Source organism: Elgaria multicarinata, chromosome 2, assembly GCF_023053635.1.
Source record: "Elgaria multicarinata webbii isolate HBS135686 ecotype San Diego chromosome 2, rElgMul1.1.pri, whole genome shotgun sequence".
NCBI lineage: Eukaryota > Metazoa > Chordata > Lepidosauria > Squamata > Anguidae > Elgaria > Elgaria multicarinata.
Window position 1 is genome coordinate 10,460,778 of NC_086172.1, and position 18,778 is coordinate 10,479,555.

Here is an 18,778-nt window from a genome sequence, read left to right on the forward strand (position 1 = left end):
CCCCCTACTTTTGAAAAATTTGTTATCTCTGTGGTAGTTACCTGTGCGAAGCAATTTTTTTGAGAAAATAAGGGGTAGCCCCTAATAAACAAAGGATTTTAGGTATACTAAAAAGTAGGCCATAAAGTTTGTGATATTTGTGATATTACCACGCAAAAATGACAATGATTTAGTTAGGAATATAAAGACGAATTTAATTTTACTAACATCTAGTTTACAAATGAAAAAATTGTGACCTGTTGAGCAGCTACTAAACCTAAATGTGATGGGAGAAATCATGCCTCTTTTTGTCCTGAACAATCCCTTCCACATTCGGTTCAATATTTCTTACTTTTAATCTCAAACCTGGATCAACATCGAACCGATTTCTATGCTTGTTCTTCATATAACAAAATGTCAAAAATGTTTGTTCCACAAAGATATGTAGAACAAAAGGGAACTAGATGTTTCAAAGGTTTTTCACCTAACTTCTTATAATCAGGACAAAACTTCACCCAGAATTGGTCCAGTCTATATTCTTTGAAAAATGATTTCAATGAACCATCACAAGCCATGTCAACAAGTGCATCTTGCTCTTCCACAGATAGAGTTGTTAGTTGTACATCACCACATTCAAAAGGGTTCCTTCTCCATGAGTTTTCAGGATTAGGTGCAGGGAAGTAATCTCTGAAGCTAGTTGCTAAATCAGGCAGGTGCTTTCGCGCATGATGTTACCGTCGAAGCAAACAGAGCGCGGGAGACGGCGTATTTTCTTTTATTAAAATGCAGACCTTGCAGAGCTAATAGGTGAATGGTGCCACGGACCCCCTGGGTGGGTTACGCGGACTCCCTGGGGTCCACGGACCACCAATTGGGAACCACTGATCTACACTAGTGATTCATGCGTACACATTGCAGTGATTACCACAGTCATGGCAAATCAAAGAAGTACTTGGACAGTGTATTTTTAAGTCAAATAATATTTGAAATGTTTATGGGATCATGAATTTAATTTCTTTGGGGGGTGGGATGTGGAGAAAACACTGAATTTTGGCAAATTTCCTTAGAACTGAAATCATGTGACTTCTCTGAATTAAGATTAAACAAATAACATTTTAAGTCACAGTGAGTTTATTCCTTTTTTAAAAAAAGGCAGAATAGATTATTTTAAAATAGCATTGTTTCATAGTGTTGTCTGATGTTCTACTGATTTTACTTTAAATTCAGCAATATTTTTAATAATAAAGGATTAAATAGCTGCATACATAAACTTGGTTGAAATCCTAACAGCAAAAGTTGAATTTCTGATTTAGCTTTTTGTGTTTATACTTGATAGCAGTTGAACTCTGTATGAGGTGTATAAAATGCAGATATTTCGATCAGGTCTTGGTAGCTGGGTTGTTCCACTAGAAGAAAATTCATAGGCACAGTGAATAATAGTAAGATGTAGGCTTGCTGTTGGCATAAAATTGAAATACAGAGATGTGCTGATAATAATTAAAAAAAGGTTTTGTGTTGTTTTCTACAATCTGTAGAAAACGACAGCATGCATGATTCGCTCAAATAAGAGTCAAAACTTTGTACAACTGCAACAACTCATACTTCCCCCAGTATCAAAGTACTTGCTTGTATCCTAAGCAGCTCTTTCTACACTTCATTAATCATTATAATTGGCTTGTCTTTTACTGCCATTAATTATATGATGTAGTAGCCCATTAATAATTATGAGAGTGACACACCTCAGCATTTTCATCTTTAATTATAGATACTGCACTTTTATGATTCAACAAAAATGGCTGGTAAGACTATTATTTTATATATACATTTAATATGTATTTATGCACATTTACTTTGGTATTTTGCAGCATCCCTATCCTTCAGAAGAACAGAAAAAGCAGTTGGCACAAGACACAGGGCTCACAATACTTCAAGTGAACAATTGGTAAGTATTTGTACTTTAGTGTTTATACACAATCAGTATTCTACCCTCCGGCAACCAGCAGCTAATGATTTGCGTTATGACGATGCATCCTTCAGTAGCCTACTTTATTTGCTAGTTTATGGCTGCAAAACCAGCGTAGCCTAGAGAATGTTTTCAGCTAGGGGAACTAGTTATTTTACTCCTGAAGAATTATGGATATTTGCTTTCCCATAGCATGGGAAATAGTTAGATTTCAATATAGAAGTATTTGTGTGGTGCTTGGGCTCAAATGGATCTGTTTTAGGCCATCCTTCAAGAAATCAATTTCTTACCAGCAAGGAAATTACAAATAAATTGACCATTATTATAGTTCTTTGATAGTCATTATTTCAGTTTCCAGCTTCATTTGTATTAAACAGTTATTCACAATTGCTGCAATCCAGCACACGGGTGGCTTAAATCCCATTAAAGTCAATGTAAATTAAGAAGCCTATGCACAAGATGGAACACACCCGTGGCTGAGAAAGACAGAAAAGGAGTAATAGTCACAGAAACAAATCTGCCCAAAACCTTGGTTAAGGAAGGGCGGAAACTAGGCTGCTTAAAAATATATATATTAAGCTTTAGCTGTTTACGATTACACGGCACCTAAGTTAGCCAAAAAAATCACCATAAGATTTTTAAAAAATGATTTAATATATTGCCATTTGGTCTTGCAGTGAAATGCACTTTTTCCTTAGTATACCAGAACAAGGCTTATAACTGGAGCATATTGAAATCTAATGCTGTGTAAAATTAAGTGTATCTAATTAATTGTCCTAGTATTTTTAGATTAGTGTTTACGATGTGGAAACCTTATCCTCTTTGAAGTAATAACCAGAAAACGGCCAAGGCAAGCTCAAAGCCATGGGGTGGGTCTGGGGAGAGAAATGGGAGAGGGCCAGTTTCTAGACAAAAGTATTTTTTCTTTTATTCAGTCAGTGTCAGAGATTAATATTGCTGAGGCTTTGATTACATGGCCTAATCCATTTTAGTGAATAAATTTGGTTTTGATGCCTTATTGCACCTGCATTAACCAACCTTTCTCATTTAGAGTGACTAGGGACCGATGGGAGAGGTTTCAGATATATTAAACCCTATTACAGAAAATGTAATTTCTGTCAATATAATCCCATGTATTCTTCAATTTAGTACTTTGGAGATAACAAGCTACTTACAATATATTTGCCTTCAGAGGATTAATTCACAAAGTGCACTATCTGTGAGACACAGACGGGCTCGCATAATCATAGCTTGTAAGGGTTATCAATTTCTGTGACCTTACAGCAGACATGGGAGATCAATTTGTTGTAGCCTTTTAAATACGTTGAATAATGAAATCACAGAATGCTTTGTGTGTTGAATTGCGCTTCTAGATATTTATTTTTGAACACCGTGTTTAAAGTCCATTCCCAAATAATAAAAAAATTACATGTTAATCACTAATAGGGACATCAGAATATAAAAGCCCACTTGATGCAGATTTATTACCATAACTTGCTTGTCTTTGTGTCTTGGTCTATCTGATCCATAAGACGGCTATGTAATTTCGCAAATATGTATTGGTGTTACTTATAAAGTAGCATACAGGGGAATACTGCATGTTGAGATTCCCAGTTTGTAAAGTAATTGTAAAATTTAGGGCATGTCTACACCTCCCAGTGGAGGGGGGAGGATCTCGTGATATGCTGATTGCGAGATCCTCCCCCTGCGTTCACACGTGGCGCACGACGTCCAGGGAAAAAGGAGGATGTTGCACCCGCCATTTTTTAAAAAAGAAAAGGAGCTGGAGCGCACCTGCGCTCCAGCTAAAAAGTAAGTTAAAGGGGAAAAAAGGCCCGACCCTGCTCCCCATCTCCGAGGTGCCCTGTGCCTGGTTCCCAGCTCCTTGTGTTTACTCATGAGGAGCCGGGATGGCCACCCACACCTCCCGCAGTCTTGGGATGATCCTGAGACTGCGGGAAAAATTGGGCTAAAAGCCATCCCGGTTATCCTGGGGAAATGGAGGGATCTTCCCTCCCTGCCCCAGGGATCCCCTGTGTGTCATATGGATGCACAGGGATGATCCCGGGACGATCCCCGGGATAAGGCATGGTGTAGACATTCCGATAGTCTGTGTGTACCTACTGATACTATAAGAACTTTGATTGCTCTACTTTCCTCCCAGTAGAGCCCAATCCGGACAAGATTAAGCCACTTTTACTTCTCATTTATTTAAATGGGGCGTCTAGTTACATGCCTACATTCTTTCACTGAAATCAGAAGAAGTTAATAGAGCAACTTGGGCTGGATCAGGACCTGTAGTAAATGTAACTACAATATGAATGACTTGAGGATATTTAAACTCTGCAACAATGCTTTGGCCTTCAATTGCCATCAACCCTAGCCAGCATAGCCAATGGTGGGGGTGATCATGGGTGTTGTAGGCCAAAACTTGTGAAGGGCCACAAGTTGCCCATACCTATTTTACGGAACAAGTTGAGATAAGAGATTATCGAAAGAACCGTGAGCAGATGGGAAATAGCTGCCAGTACTGTTCCATACATGGTTCTGAAAGGGTTTGTGCAAATGTTTGTGATGTAGTGGTAGCTTCTACAGCAGTTCACATGCTGTTGCTTGCAGAAGGTCTTCCATGAGAAGAGGAACATCTTTGGATTTAGTTTCACTTTTCTCATGCAACAGTCCACCGCTTGATCAGAAACAGCCCTTCTACAGGCAAAGGACACTTAAGTGCAGATGAATCAGACCTTTAGAAATGGCACTTCTTTGTGTTAAAGTGGAAACAGCTAAGGCCCTTTCTACACCTAAGGATTATCCCAGGCAAATGGGAGGGATCATCCCTGCCTGCTCCTGGGATCCCCTGTGTGTCATTTGGATGTACAGGGATGATCCCGGGGGAAAAGGCAGGTGTAGACATGCCCCAAGTTTCTATATTGGTTTGGTTTTTATGGTTGTTGTGTGTTTTTTTTAAAAAAAATCCTCTTTGCATTTTGCTGCTGGGTTGTTTTTTTGTTTTGTTCCCATGCATTTTGCTGCTGTTTTAGTTATTATTATTTATTTATATAGCACCATCAATGTACATGGTGCACTTATTTCAATATTTTTGCTCTGTTGTTTTGCCACCCTGGGGAAGTTTTTGGTTTTTTTTTAAGGGTGGGATATAACTACCATAAATAAATAAAATTTAACAGTCATAAAAATTTAAAAGGAAGAGAATGGGAAAGGGAAGAGCAAAAGTGTTTGAGTTCATTAGAATTTCAAATGAGTCAAGAAGACACACAAGGCACATTGGTTACAGGAGGGGTTTAGATGGTGAAGTAATGCAAAGCCATAGTTTCTGTTAGAGACTGCACCATTCTTATGTTGCTCCTTCCCTGTTTAAATAGTTGAAGTCTCTTGTTCTAGGCAGAGACTGTTTGGCGTACGGTGGGCTAGAAATAATATATCCTCTGCTTTTCTTCACTCATATCAGCTTTTATTAGAACTCTCACATTAAAACCTTGCAAGGTGGAGCTTGTGAATGATTCTAGCCTGTGAGGATAGATTGTAAACATAGATAATACTATTTTATCAACAATTATGAATGGTGGGTATGACTAACATGTAATATCCTACGGCGAAAAGATGTGGTTTAGGATAGCTTCGTAAGGACATTTCTGTATTTTTAATGAACACAGGATGTTTCTGAACAGGGATGGGCCAACTGGCAGCGTGTCTAATGCATCTGGCCCCTGAGACTATTTTGGCCTGGGGATTCTGTGCTATGGTTCTGGGCAACCCACTTATGGGCCCGTACTGGGGAAGCCACTTCGTTTTCTACAGCAGCAGCAACCTCCTTCTCAAGTCTGGGTATACTGGCCTATCTACCTCTTAGTGAGTTCCAGCCTCTTAAAGAGTGTGTGTGTGTGTGTGTGTGTGTGTGTGTAGGGGAGCAGATTTCCTCAGACTACAGCCAGCCCTCAAGCATCTTAAACTCCCACTCCCAGGCTTATGATGTTGACCATCACTGTTCTAGAAGAAGCAGATACAGGTATATCACTTCATGAATAAAAGTGTGTGTGTGTGAGAGAGAGAGGGAGAGAGAGGGAGGGAGAGGGAGAGACAGAGACCGTAGCTAGACCTAAGATTTATCCCAGGATTGTCCTGGGGTCAAACCTGTTCATCTAAGTGCCACACAGGGCATCCAGTGCTCAGGCAGGGACGAACCCGGGATGATCCTGGGATAAACCTTAGGTCTAGCTACGGCCAGACAGAGAGAGAGAGAGATTGAGAGATTTGCAGATGTATCTATGCGTCTTTAGTTGCAAATTGTCCCAGGGTATGATGTTCCCTCTGACAATAATACATTAAGGTGGCCTTAGGAAATCCATTGCCTCTCAGCTTTAGCTTCCCATCTTCAATACGGGAATAATAATACTGACCTATCTTACAGAGTGTTGGGAGGATTAAGAAACAATGGGTGTGAAGTTCTTTGAACTCTTTGAAGCACAATGCAAATTTTCATAATGTGTGTATGTGTTTTGGGAGGAGAGAGATTAGATTGAAAACAGAAAAACAAATATATTTGGGGTGCATGGCAGCTTTACTACTTGTTCTTCTGATACCTTTTTCAATGGAATTGTAATTAGAATGTACTTCGTATTGTCCCACCACAGTGGTTCAAAAGTTTTTTTATATGACCCCTTTTATATGTAACATAAAACATTTTACAAATATTGCTCGCAGTCCTCTGAAGGCAATGTGTTATTTTCTACAAATAGGGAATGAAGATTGAGATATTGACTCAAATCCCACTCATTGAAGGGAGATTTGAATTTTACTTGCTCTCAGTCTAGGAGTCACAAACGTACAGCGACTGTGACCAAATTTAGACTTATAAATATTGCCACCTGCTCTTATCTCCATATTGACAGTCCGGGGATAAAATATTTATTTATTTATTATTTATTTAAAACATCTGTATCCCACCCTATATCACTAGGATCTCAGGGCAGCGTACAGATAAAATCATACAATATATTATTTATTAATTTATTTATTACATTTCTATACCGCCCAATAGCCGGAGCTCTCTAGGCGGTTCACAAAATATAAAACAATAAACATACACAGCTAAAAACAAATTAAATCATGAATCAAATTAAATAGAGGTGTGGAGAGAACTGTGGCTATGTTGTGTTGATGCAACCCTACATAACTGGGGCAAGCAACTGAGGTCTGTCAAACCTCAGTGTAACTGTGATCGGATCTATGGAATTCAGTACCAAAAGATGTACTTAGTGATGGCGCTAAAGAGGGATTAGACAAATTTATGGAAAATAAAGCTAGCAATGGCTACCAGTCATAATGGAGATATGTCACCTTCCGTATCAAAGACAGTATGCCTCGGTATACCAGTTCCTGTGGAACATGAACTGAAGGGTGTTACTGCATTTGTATCCCATTGTGGGCTTCCCATAGGCATCAAATTGGCCTAGTGTGTGTACAGAATACTGGGCTAGAGAGGCGTTTGGTTCGATCCAACACACCTCTTCTTACATTCTTATGTTCACAGCCTGGAGGCTCTGTAAAACTCCAGATGCGGCTCCCGTCCTGTTCAGATGTTTTGGCAAGTGTCCTTGCCTCCTAGCTCAGTGGCTGTGGGCAATGTGGGAGTATTTTTACCGAGGCTCAGCAACTGCCTGCACTGGTGTTGGGTGGACGAGGGTCTGACAACACACAGTTGCTCCCCAGGTCTGTCAACTGGGCCTGCTTTCACTGCACTTCTGAGGACACTTTTGATTGAGGGGGAATCCGCACGTCGTTCTGAGATCGCTTCTAAGCGACCCCAGTGCGGCATGAAAGCGAGCGTGCAACTTGCCTTTTGAAGAGCCGACGAAGAGACTTCCTTCCAGCCGCCGCCACCCAACTCCCTCCTCGCTGGCTGGGACGGAAAGCTCGGGGGAAGAAGGCGGGGTGGAGAGCTTCTTCCGCTCTCAACCCCGCCTTCTTCAGCCGAGCTCTCCTCGCCGGTCGGCGAGGAGGTCTGCGGGTGGCGGTGGCAGCAGCAGCGGCGGCGGGAAGGACGTCTCTTCGTCGGCCCTTCAAAAGGCAAGTTACACGCTCGCTTTCACGCCGCACTGGGGTCGCTTAGAAGCGATCTCAGAACGACGTGCGGATTCCCCCCTAAACTACTAAATTTAGTGGGAAAGTATTATTTTTCAAACTAGAGACTATACAAATGAAATGTATGTAAATATTTCTTAACTATTCAGTAACTTTATTATTATTCCTAAACTTGTTTGTTACAAGGGAAAGGTAACCTATCCCATCACTCTTTGTTTACATCCCCTTTATTCAGTTGGCTCATAGGTCAATCGACTGCCACTCTGAAAAAAATTCTCTTCGTTTTTAGATCTTTCGAAACTTGTTAACACACATGTACATTTCTGTATTAATGATGAGTCATTGTAAATCACGGTTGCATAGATTAAATGAAATGCTGAAGGGCAGCCTGGGTGCGGATCAGTCATGAATTATTGGCAGCAACACAGCATGTGGGAATACGTGAAATGTTCATGAAAAACAAAAACTCATGTCCTGGTAGCATGATACTCGAAATAAACCAGGAATGCTGGATTTTGCGGCTCTTCTGCAAGCGGGAGGCTTTTAAAAAATGCATTGCTTGTTTCAGATGCCTCTAAGATAAAAAGTTACTTGTATAGTTTAATTTTCTGAAAAACACCCTTGTCGCTTTCTTCCCTGGGCGTACAAACTTGCATTGGTTTTGATCGAGGCTGCCTAAACCAAGAGTACTGAATGCCCTGATCTTTTTTAAGTAGTGGAATATTTTAATATTATACCTAGAGATATAATATTATATCTAGAGATAGGTTTGTGACTCTCCATTCTACCAAGTATTTATGATGTGCAAAAAGATAAAACACTGTGAACACTGTAACCTGAAAATAATAACACAAATCCAATGAAAGCCATATAAGACCAGACTGTAGTGGTTTAGAGCCACCACACATTTTCCCCTGGATTTGGTTAATGTGAGCTTTCTCAGAAGCATATGGTACTAACTGGAATGAGAGGAGGAGAAATTTGGACTCCTAGAGACCCAGCAGGGGGTAGTCTTTGAGTTGAAGTCCAAAACATCTGGGAATCTTCTATTTGCCCACCCCAGCCTTAAAGCATAGTGCTGTTGAGAACAAATATAATGTAGTATATAATGTAGTATAAAAGCTTCAGCTATTGGGCGGTATAAAAATGTAATAAATAAATAAATAAATAAATAGTGGCTAGAGTATAGGGCTTGGACCTGGCAAAGTCAAGGTCAAGTGCTCACTTATCAGTAAAGGTCACTGGCTAGCAAACCTGGGGAAATCATAGCCTAGCCCTACCTCAGAGGACTATTGTGAGGTTAAAATTTAATTCTGTCCTCCCTGATGGAAGAAGAACCTTCCACTGTGAGCAGTGGTAGCTGCAGTAGAAAAAATAATTTGGGGATCATAGCAATAGGGCACACACCATGAGCAATTAAGACAGAATATTTCCACTTAATTGCTTATTGTAATTAAATTTAATGAGGCTGAGCAGCTTAAGTGGAAATTTTGAAGTTCAGATGCCTTGTGAATCACGGGCAATAAGGCTATCAGTGGCTACAAGTCATGCTGTAGATATGGTACCACCAGAAGCAGAGGCCGCAGGCCACTGAATACCAGTTGCTGGGGAACACAGGTGCGAGGAGGGTATTGTTGCCTGTCTATCCTACCTGCAGACTTCTTCCAGATGCATAACTGTAGAAACTGGAATGCTGGGCTTGATAGAATGGCTTTTTGTATGCTCTTATCACGTCAGATTCTATTTCTGAACATGTGAATCGTTGCCTGATTCTAAGGGCTCATCTACACCAAGTAGGATATTCCACTATGAAACCGGTATGAAAGCGGTATATAAAAGGCAGGAGCCACACTGCTGCTTTATAGCGGTATTGAAGTGCCCTGCAGGATCTACACTACTGCTTTATAGTGGCACTGAAGTGCACTGACAATTGTTGGGGCCCATGACACTATATAACACTATGAAAGTGGTATGAAAGCGGTATGTGGGTATGTGTCAATGGGCCCCAGCAGTTGTCAGTGCACTTCAATACCGCTATAAAGCAGCAGTGTGGCTCCTGCCTCTTATATGCTGCTTTCGTGCCGCTTTCATAGTGGAATATCCTGCTTGGTGTAGATGAGCCCTAAGTATGTTTACTCAGAAGTCCATCCTATTGAATTCAGTATAAATACTGAGCAGTCTAATTAGCTAGTACACTCAAGGCCTTGCTAGACCTGTGTGATAATCCGGAGGAGAGGAGGGGAGATCTTGCCTTAGGAATAACACGAGATCTCGCCCTTATTCAGATGGGAGCTGCGACGAGCTCTGGAGGAGAGCCGTCGCGGCCACCATTTTTTTTATTTTTAAAGAGGCAGCAGCAGCGCAGGAGCCAGGACAAGTAAGTAGGGTTTTTTGTTTTGTTTTTTAAAGTCTCCTTCTCCCCTCCCTGGCCTCGTTCTCTTCCCCCCGCCCCCCCCCATGATGTCCGATCCCCCGGCCCCATTCTCCGCCCCCCAGCGATGTCCGATCCTTCAGCCCCCTTCTCCGCCCCCGCCCCCCCACTATGTCCGATCCTCCGGCCCCCTTCTCCTTCCCCCAACCATGTCCAGTCCCCCGCTCGCAATTCCCCCCCGATGTCCCCGGCCTCCGTTTCCTGCCCTCCCCATGTCCCCAGCCTGTGTTGGCCTCTGCCGCCAAGTCCCCAGCCTGTGATGGCCAGTGCTGCCATGTCCCCCGGCCGGGGACTCGGTGGTGGAGGCCAACACAGGCCGGCGACATGGCAGTGCCGGCCATCACATGCTGGGGACTCGGCGGCGGTGACAGTGCTGCGGCCCGTCCGCCGCTTTTCCCAGCTACTCATGCGTAAGTGCGATAGCCGGGGAAAGTGGCGGACCAGTCCACACACACGCAGTCCTGGCCTCAGCCTGACCTGAGGCTGGGACCGCGGGAAGAACCGCACTACAGGCGGTTTTGGTTAGCGCAGTGCCAGGGCGGCTCGACCCCTGGCTGAGACCGGGATCCCCTGTGCGTCATTTGGATGCACAGGGACGAGCACGGGCCTCGCACTGCGCTAACCCGTGGTCTAGCAAGGCCTCAGGGAAAGAGTCAGGGTCACTCTGGTGTTTAATGAGCTTCTTAAGAAGTTCAGAGTGTGACAGTCCATAAGAGTAATTATTCTGTTTTATCCTACCTAATGGTGTTTTGGTAGGGATTGAGTGACATTTGAGAGATGATCTGCCAGTGGGGTGGGCCTGCTTTGGGATATGTGCATGTAGACAAGTAATGGCCAGGAAAGAGGAAATCAGCGCTGGGGATTACCTCGAGAAAGTGAGAAGCAGCAAATCCTTTCCTACCAGATAAACTTCTGGATGTAAAGGAGGCTTGGTAGTACATGAATTGGAGATTTTCATGAATTTTTTTGTTCTGCCCAAGCATGGGAGTCTAAACCAGTCCTTTTACAACTTCATTGGCTGCCAGTCCAGGTCCGGGCCCAATTCAAAGTGCTGGTATTAACATTCAAAGCCCTAAAGGGTTTGGGGCCAGGTTATTTGAAGGAACGCCTCCTCCCATATGTACCTGCCCAGACCTTAAGATCATCCACAGGGGTCCTTCTCCATGGGCCCCTGCCAAAGGAAGTGAGGCAGGTGGCTACTAGGAGGAGGGCCTTCTCTGCTGTGGCACCCCGGTTGTGGAATGAGCTCCCCAGAGAGGTCCGCCTGGCACCTACTCTGTACTCCTTCCATCACCAACTGAAGACCTTTTTATTCTCTCAGTATTTTAACACTTAATTTTAACTTAAATTTAAATTTTACTGTTCTAATTCTGTATTTTAATCTTATATCAATTTCTGATGCGTGGTTTTATCCTGGTTGTGCTTTTTATACGGAATTTTGTATTTGTGCTTTTAGACTGTTGGTTGTTTTATTATGGTTTTCATTTTTGTGAACCGCCCAGAGAGCTTCGGCTATTGGGCGGTATAGAAATGAAATAAATAAATAAATAAAGCAGCAGGCCTTGTGGTTTCAGATCTGTGCCACACTGTCCTCTTAGGCAGACAAAAGGAATGGCACCCATGAAACAACCCAAAGGGGCAACCGCCTCCCTGCATTGGGTGTTTTTTTCACAGGCTAGCCCAGAGCATGTTCAAAAGGCATTAATAATATTCTTCCAAGCTGAGGGTGGGGCAGGCAGACATAATGGTCTCAGCCACTCATTGGGTTTGACGTTCAGGCAGGTTTTTTCATGTGGAAGAGATACCAAAAGAACATGCTGTCTATCAACCTTGTCCCAATATTGCTCCTCTTGGTTCGGAAGGGTTAGTGAAAGAAACCACTTTGTAATTGTGTCTAGAAATAGTATCAGCTTTTTGCTCAGGCTAGTTTAAATTTAGCATCATAACGGCTAAACTCCACTCTCCCTATTACCACTTTATTTATTATATATATTTATTATATATATTTATTTTGAAAATGTGTAGACTACCCATGGCCCAAAGTAGTTTCCAGGATGGCATACCAACATAAAATATAATAAAAAATACCATAAAATGTTGTTCCATAAAACAGAGAGGAATTAACACAAACTCACCAACCAGTTAAAAACCATACAATCTGAATAAACTAAAATCAAGTTTTAAATGTCTTGAGAAATAGAAATGGCCTAAAAGAATACAACACTGGTGCCAGTCAGAATCCCCTTCAGGAGGATATTTCCAACACACAGATGGTGGGGGAAGAGAAAATTATCTCCTTCTCAGTAACATTTTGAGTTGTTAGCTGCTATTAGATTGTAAGCCTATGCGGCAGGGTCTTGCTATTTACTGTTTTACTCTGTACAGCACCATGTACACTGATGGTGCTATATAAATAAATAATAATAATAAAGAATTGGGACTTCGGATAGCTGGAGAGTGATTTTTAATAGATCTCCATGAATGAGGTTCCAAAATAAATGAGGCACTGTAGAGCCACCACAGGTAGTAAGGTGATTCCTGTCAGGAATGCTAGTTTGAACACAGTGGCTAGAAAATAGGTTTGAAAATTGCTTGGATGTGATCAGTCATCACATAACCGAGTACCCGAGAATGGTAAAATAGCAAGAGATCCAAAATTACCCAGATCACTGCTATCCACCATCCCTCAAAGAGACATTAGTTATTACTGGCCCTAATGTCTCAGCTAGTTTTGATCAAACAAGATAAGCTTGAGCTTTGCCAGACTGATACTGTAGAGCAGGGCTGCAAAAGGTGCACTCCCCAAACCTTGTCTGGCAGCCCCCAGTATATCCTGCTCCGGGGGGGGGGGAAAGGGGGGGAGAAAACATTCTAAAAATAGGCTCTATCATCCTTGCCATAGATGCCTCATTCCTAGAGGGTCCCTGGATAGTCCTAGGAAGCATGAACGTTCCTGTCAGTTTTCTAGGACACTCTGAGGATGTTCTAGGAATTAGGCTTCTATGGCAGGCATCATAGAACCCGTTTTTCCTTCCTCCCCCCCTTTTTTGCGATCAGGTGGGGTAGGCTTGGGATGGAAGAGGGCTGCAACACCTTAACGCTGTGAGATAGGACAGATGCTGTTGCTGCAAGACCAAAATCTGCTATTGCTGGGGTCAGTGTCAGTGGTTTGAGTGAGTGTGAATGGGTGTGTGAGTGGTGTGTGCATGCTTCTTTATACGAGCGATTTATAGCACACTTGTGACTGGCCACTCACGGAAGTTAGCAGGTCGTTTTGACAGTGATGTGAGCCTCCTGCGTGTCTTCCGCTCCTTCCCTCCGTTATTCTGTTTAAAAATAAACCTCGGAAAACCCGATTCTTCTGAAATATGTCAGGATGTCTTGGTGTGTGCAGTCGAAGTTGTGCTGTAAAACACCCACTAGAGGGCACCATCCCATCAAACTAATTGGGGCTGCGAGGTTTTAAATTACAGGCTATGTGGCCATTGCTCTCTTCCTGTGTAATTCTGTTCATTTCAAATGAGGAAGAGAAGCAGGAAGTAGCGCAACGGTAAGGAAACATGATTTCCCTTTAATCTAAGGGGCTTCTATATGTGCAGCCCCAACCACCTAATAGACACCTGATGCGGCCTCCAGGATTGAAAAAGTTGTGCACCTCCTGCTGTGTAAATTTCCCTTCTAGTGATTCTAGTCACTTTGGACAACCAGAACCTAAAGGGTGAAATCTCAAGTAAAATATGACTAGTTTTCTTAGTTTAATCTCCTATCCTTTTTTTTTTTACTGTTAAGTGGACATGCTGAGTTGTGAATCTATGTAATAACATGAATACTTTTATGAGCAATCAAAGTTACAATAAATACAAGTACTTGGCTGTAAATGTTGAAACCTACCCAAATTATCCTCTCTAACTTGAGCAAGCTAAAATCAATCGGGGATCATCATGTTTCAAGGGTTGGTCTGCTTTTCCCCCATTCTCAGGCATGATTTAATAATGCCCTTACAGATGTTGTTTAAACATTTAGCTATGGGTTGTTTTCCCCAATATCGTAAAAAAGATGGGGAAGGCGGGGTGTGGTGGTGGAAGAAAAGCAAGAAAAGCAGATGGAGAAAATAGTGCATGATAATATATAATGCAGTATACTGCTGTATTGTGTTTGTTCTCCTAAACAAAATCCAGATAAAACAAATGAAAAAGCCACCATTCAGTGTATAGCCTTTTAAGCTATATATCTTTATCTGTCTTATCTATCTACGGAAGTCATCTATAAACCAAACAGGTTTGCTTTTTAAAAGTAAACATTATGATATTTTAAAATATTGGTCATGACACAGCCAGAGTAAAACATGTCTAGCCCTTATTTGATTCACTGTAAAAGTTAACCACATGCATGAAATCAATGAGACTTGCAAATGCTTAATTTTGGTTGGATCACGCCCATTCAAAATGTGCGTGTTAAATTAGGTCTTCTAATGCACATTGTGCAGCAATTGCAAACAGACTTCCACATTTATGTTTTCAGTAAGTCTTAGATAATTGTTATGCCTTTCACCTTAAATGTCTAACTGTGATGCTCATTTTACATCTGTAGTCTATTTCTCTGTTCTTAACTGGAAGCAATCAGGAGAACTTCGTAGGTAAAAACTGTGAAGTTAGTGCCAAAAGAAATCATTAAAATCAATCAAAATTATTTAGCTTGTCTATTATTTACATAGTCATGGAGAATTGCTAGACAACCAAATTAAAATTATTAGAAAAGTCGAACAAATAGGTTGCAGAAGAAGTGTTAGCTTGAAAAACAATAGGTATTGTGATATAAGAAGTCATGAAGGCCACTTTGTACATAATTGTCCCCCCCCCTCCCTGGCTATTGTTCCTTGGGGTGGGGAATGCACACTGTTGCATGAACGCACACTAGCATATTTATCCTTACAGATAAGCAACTGGAAATCATGATTGAACATGTGTTCATATAGATATGAATATGATGTACGTAGGTTTTCCATGATAGAAATTATATCATCTTAGAAAATCTCATGAATGAAAGGGCCCTTAATAGTGTACCAATAGTTTTTGTTTGATTTCTTTTAAAGCTAAAGAATTATTATTATTATTATTATTATTATTATTATTATTATTATTTAAAAAAACTATACCAGAAGATTTAAAAGGATCACTTTTGAGGTCATTAAACCTGGTCTCACTGTCTGAAGAATGTAAGAGAACAAAGTTACAGGAAGCCAGATTCCGGCTGGACATCAGGAAAAACTTTGTAACTGTTAGAGCAGTATGACAATGGAACCAGTTACCTAGGGAGGTTGTGGGCTCTCCCACACTAGAGGCATTCTCAAGAGGCAGCTGGACAACCATCTGTCAGGGATGCTTTGCGGTGGATTCCTGCATTGAGCAGGGGGTTGGACCCGATGGCCCTATAGGCCCCTTCCAACTCTGCTATTCTATGATTCTATGAGCAATTGATTTTACAAGGTATTTGTAAGTTGGAAAGTCTATGCTCCAGTACATTTTTAAATATAGACAGCTGTATCCAATGTTACATGAGCAGAAGGCCGCTTGTGATTACTCCTTTACAACCAAAAGCATCTCCTTTGAGTTATGTGACCCTCAGGAAAGGCCTGGGATGAGGTTTGGAGGGTTGCAATGTGTATGCAGAAGTGCTAAAAGGGGTGGGGAGGCCAGCTTCCCTCCCACATATTCTGCCTTCCCTTGGTTTTCAGCAGTTCCTCTCTTCAGAGCAGCCTCCCTTGCCAGGCTTTTCCAGAGGGTCTCTGATTCCTGGGAGAGGCTTTTTGAAGGGTGCAGGGGGTTGAAATGAGGAAGAGGGGTTTGTAAAACTCTGTTGTGCCTTTTTAGGGAACAGATTACCTGCCTGTGTAAACTAGAGATGATAGCCCTGTAATTGTCTAGACATGGTGGCTTACGCTGAGATAAGACCCTGGTTCTGTCGGGGATTGTTTATTGTAGAAGGAGAAGGAAATACAAAGATGGGCATAAGATAGTCCACAACATGGAACCAGTGTTGAAGAGAGAGAGAGAGAGAGAACCCTAATGTACTGCACAGGGAGGTTGGCATAGCTAACCAGCCACAATGGCATCCTGGCAATGGCTCCCCTAACTCAATCCCAAGTGAATACCTGACAAATGAGTAGCCCTATCCCCAACAAACAGAGGCAAGTGAGAAGTAGGTCTGCTGGGGAAAGGGTTCAACTCACCTGCTTTCACCACCTAGACAGCAGCCCATTCCTGGAATCATCTGTCCCTGTCAGTGACCTGTCATCCCATGTTATACCAGGATGAACCTCCTGGGTACTATTCCTTGGTTCCTAGCCTCGGGGCCTTCTCCACATTCACATAGGTACACCATGACTTTAGAAGTTGTGACAACAGTCAACAACCAATCAGCCCAATTCAGCTAAATAAAATGGTCGCAGAGGAGAGAGAACACTCCAAGGAGGCTGAAAAAAACATACTTTCCCAACAACCATAAAGGGTAGGCATTAGATAATTCTTCCCAGCTCCTATCAAAGTAGCCCAGTTCAGCCAAAGCCCAGGGTGACCCTCCACTGAGCATAAGTGAGGTGGGAACTGGCTCTTTCCTACATCTTTTCCTCTATGTGTGTTAAGATTTCTGGGACAAAATCATAATTGTCACATGTGAGAAAGGAAAGTCTGCTTCCGCCAGTCTTATTGCACACGCCTTAGTAGGGATTCAATCCATTGGCCCCGTTCACGTGATCGAATGGCCCACTGTGGCTTTTTTATTTAAGTCACAATGGGCTGAGGTGTGTACCAATGTGTGCAGTCAGCCATATTGTGAAAACCCAGGGACTGTTAGGTGAGGATTAAGCAACTCTCACATAATGACCCACATTCTCTGGGTTTGCGCAGCACAAGCTGTGGCTTGTGTAAGTGTATAGAATGGCTAGAATTAAGTGTGCATCCATTTAACAAAAACTTGTTTTTCATTGGCATGATTTATGCTTGCAGGTACAGCGTGTTACATGTAAAATATTGGTAATGGTGACCAGGAAAGCTTTTGCAGTGCTGTGCACTGTGCATGGATTCTTTGCACTAATGGTGCTGGATGAATTCACATGATCAAAGAACCCATGGTTAACAAAACTATGTGTTGTTTGTGAGTGTGCGGTAGCAAGGGGGTGTGGTGGCTCCCACCTTCTTGCCAACCATTTATAAGATAAGCAAATAGTCTTAAGACGATTAAATCTAGAGCTCAACAAGTTTTTTCCTACAGCATTCTATGGGCATGTCTATTTATTTATTTATTTATTTATTACATTTTTATACCGCCCAATAGCTGAAGCTCTCTGGGCGGTTCACCAAAATTAAAAACCATGAAGAGCATAAAAACAACCAACAAATTTAAAACACACATACGAAATACAATATAAAAAGCACAACCAGAATAAAACCACACAGCAAAAATTAATATAGGTTAAAATATGAGATTAAGACAGCAAAGTTTAAATTTAAGTTAAATTAGGTGTTAAAATACTGAGAAAATAAAAAGGTCTTCAGCTGGCGACGGAAAGAAAACAATGTAGGTGCCAAGCGAACCTCTCTGGGGAGCTCGTCTACACCATGCCTTATCCCGTGGATCACTCCGGGACCATCCCTGTGCATCCACATGGTGCACAGGGGATTCCGGGGGCAGGGAGGGATGATCCCTCCATTTCCTTGGAATAACTGGGACGGCTTTTAGCCTGATTTTTCCCGTGGTCTCAGGATCGTCCCGAGACCACGGGAAGTGTGGGCGGCCATCCCAGCTTTGTCCCGCCTTCTCACGAATAAACACGAGGGGGCTTGAGCCGGCATGGGGCACAAAGCTCTTCAGGCACTCCATGCCCGTTGGGGATGAGAGGAGGGAAGCGTTTTTGGTTTTTTTTAAACTTACTTTTACGTTGGAGCGCTCGTGCGCTCATCTTTAGTTAAAAAACATGGCGGGTGCAACATCCCTCCTTCTTCCCAGGATGTCGTGTGCGCGTCTGTCCAAAGGGGAGGATCTCACTAGCAGAATATCGCGAGATCCTCCTCCCTCCCTCCTGGAACGCCGCAAGGTGTAGACATGCCCTATCTCTTTCCATGAGAGTGACAACAGTATGAACATTAATAATAATCCATAATTAATGGGCTCACAGGTAACATAAAGATCATATTGAAATTGGCGTTCAAATGTACTTTAGCGCAATGCCTTATTTGTTTGTTTATGTAGTGGGTTAAATCCAGTATTGCAAGAAGTCAAGTGACTTCTGGGCTCCACAATTCAAG

The 18,778-nt window shown here is 42.2% G+C and overlaps 1 protein-coding gene across 2 annotated transcripts in view; it reads left to right on the forward strand.

Moving 5' to 3' along the window:
* Positions 1-18,778, forward strand: part of MEIS1 (Meis homeobox 1) — a 196,323-nt gene that overhangs the window by 149,184 nt on the left and 28,361 nt on the right. For both annotated transcript variants that reach the window (XM_063115999.1, XM_063116000.1), the window contains exon 9: positions 1,845-1,921. In XM_063115999.1, coding sequence (XP_062972069.1) covers positions 1,845-1,921 — 77 coding nt within the window. The remainder of the gene's footprint in view (positions 1-1,844; positions 1,922-18,778) is intronic.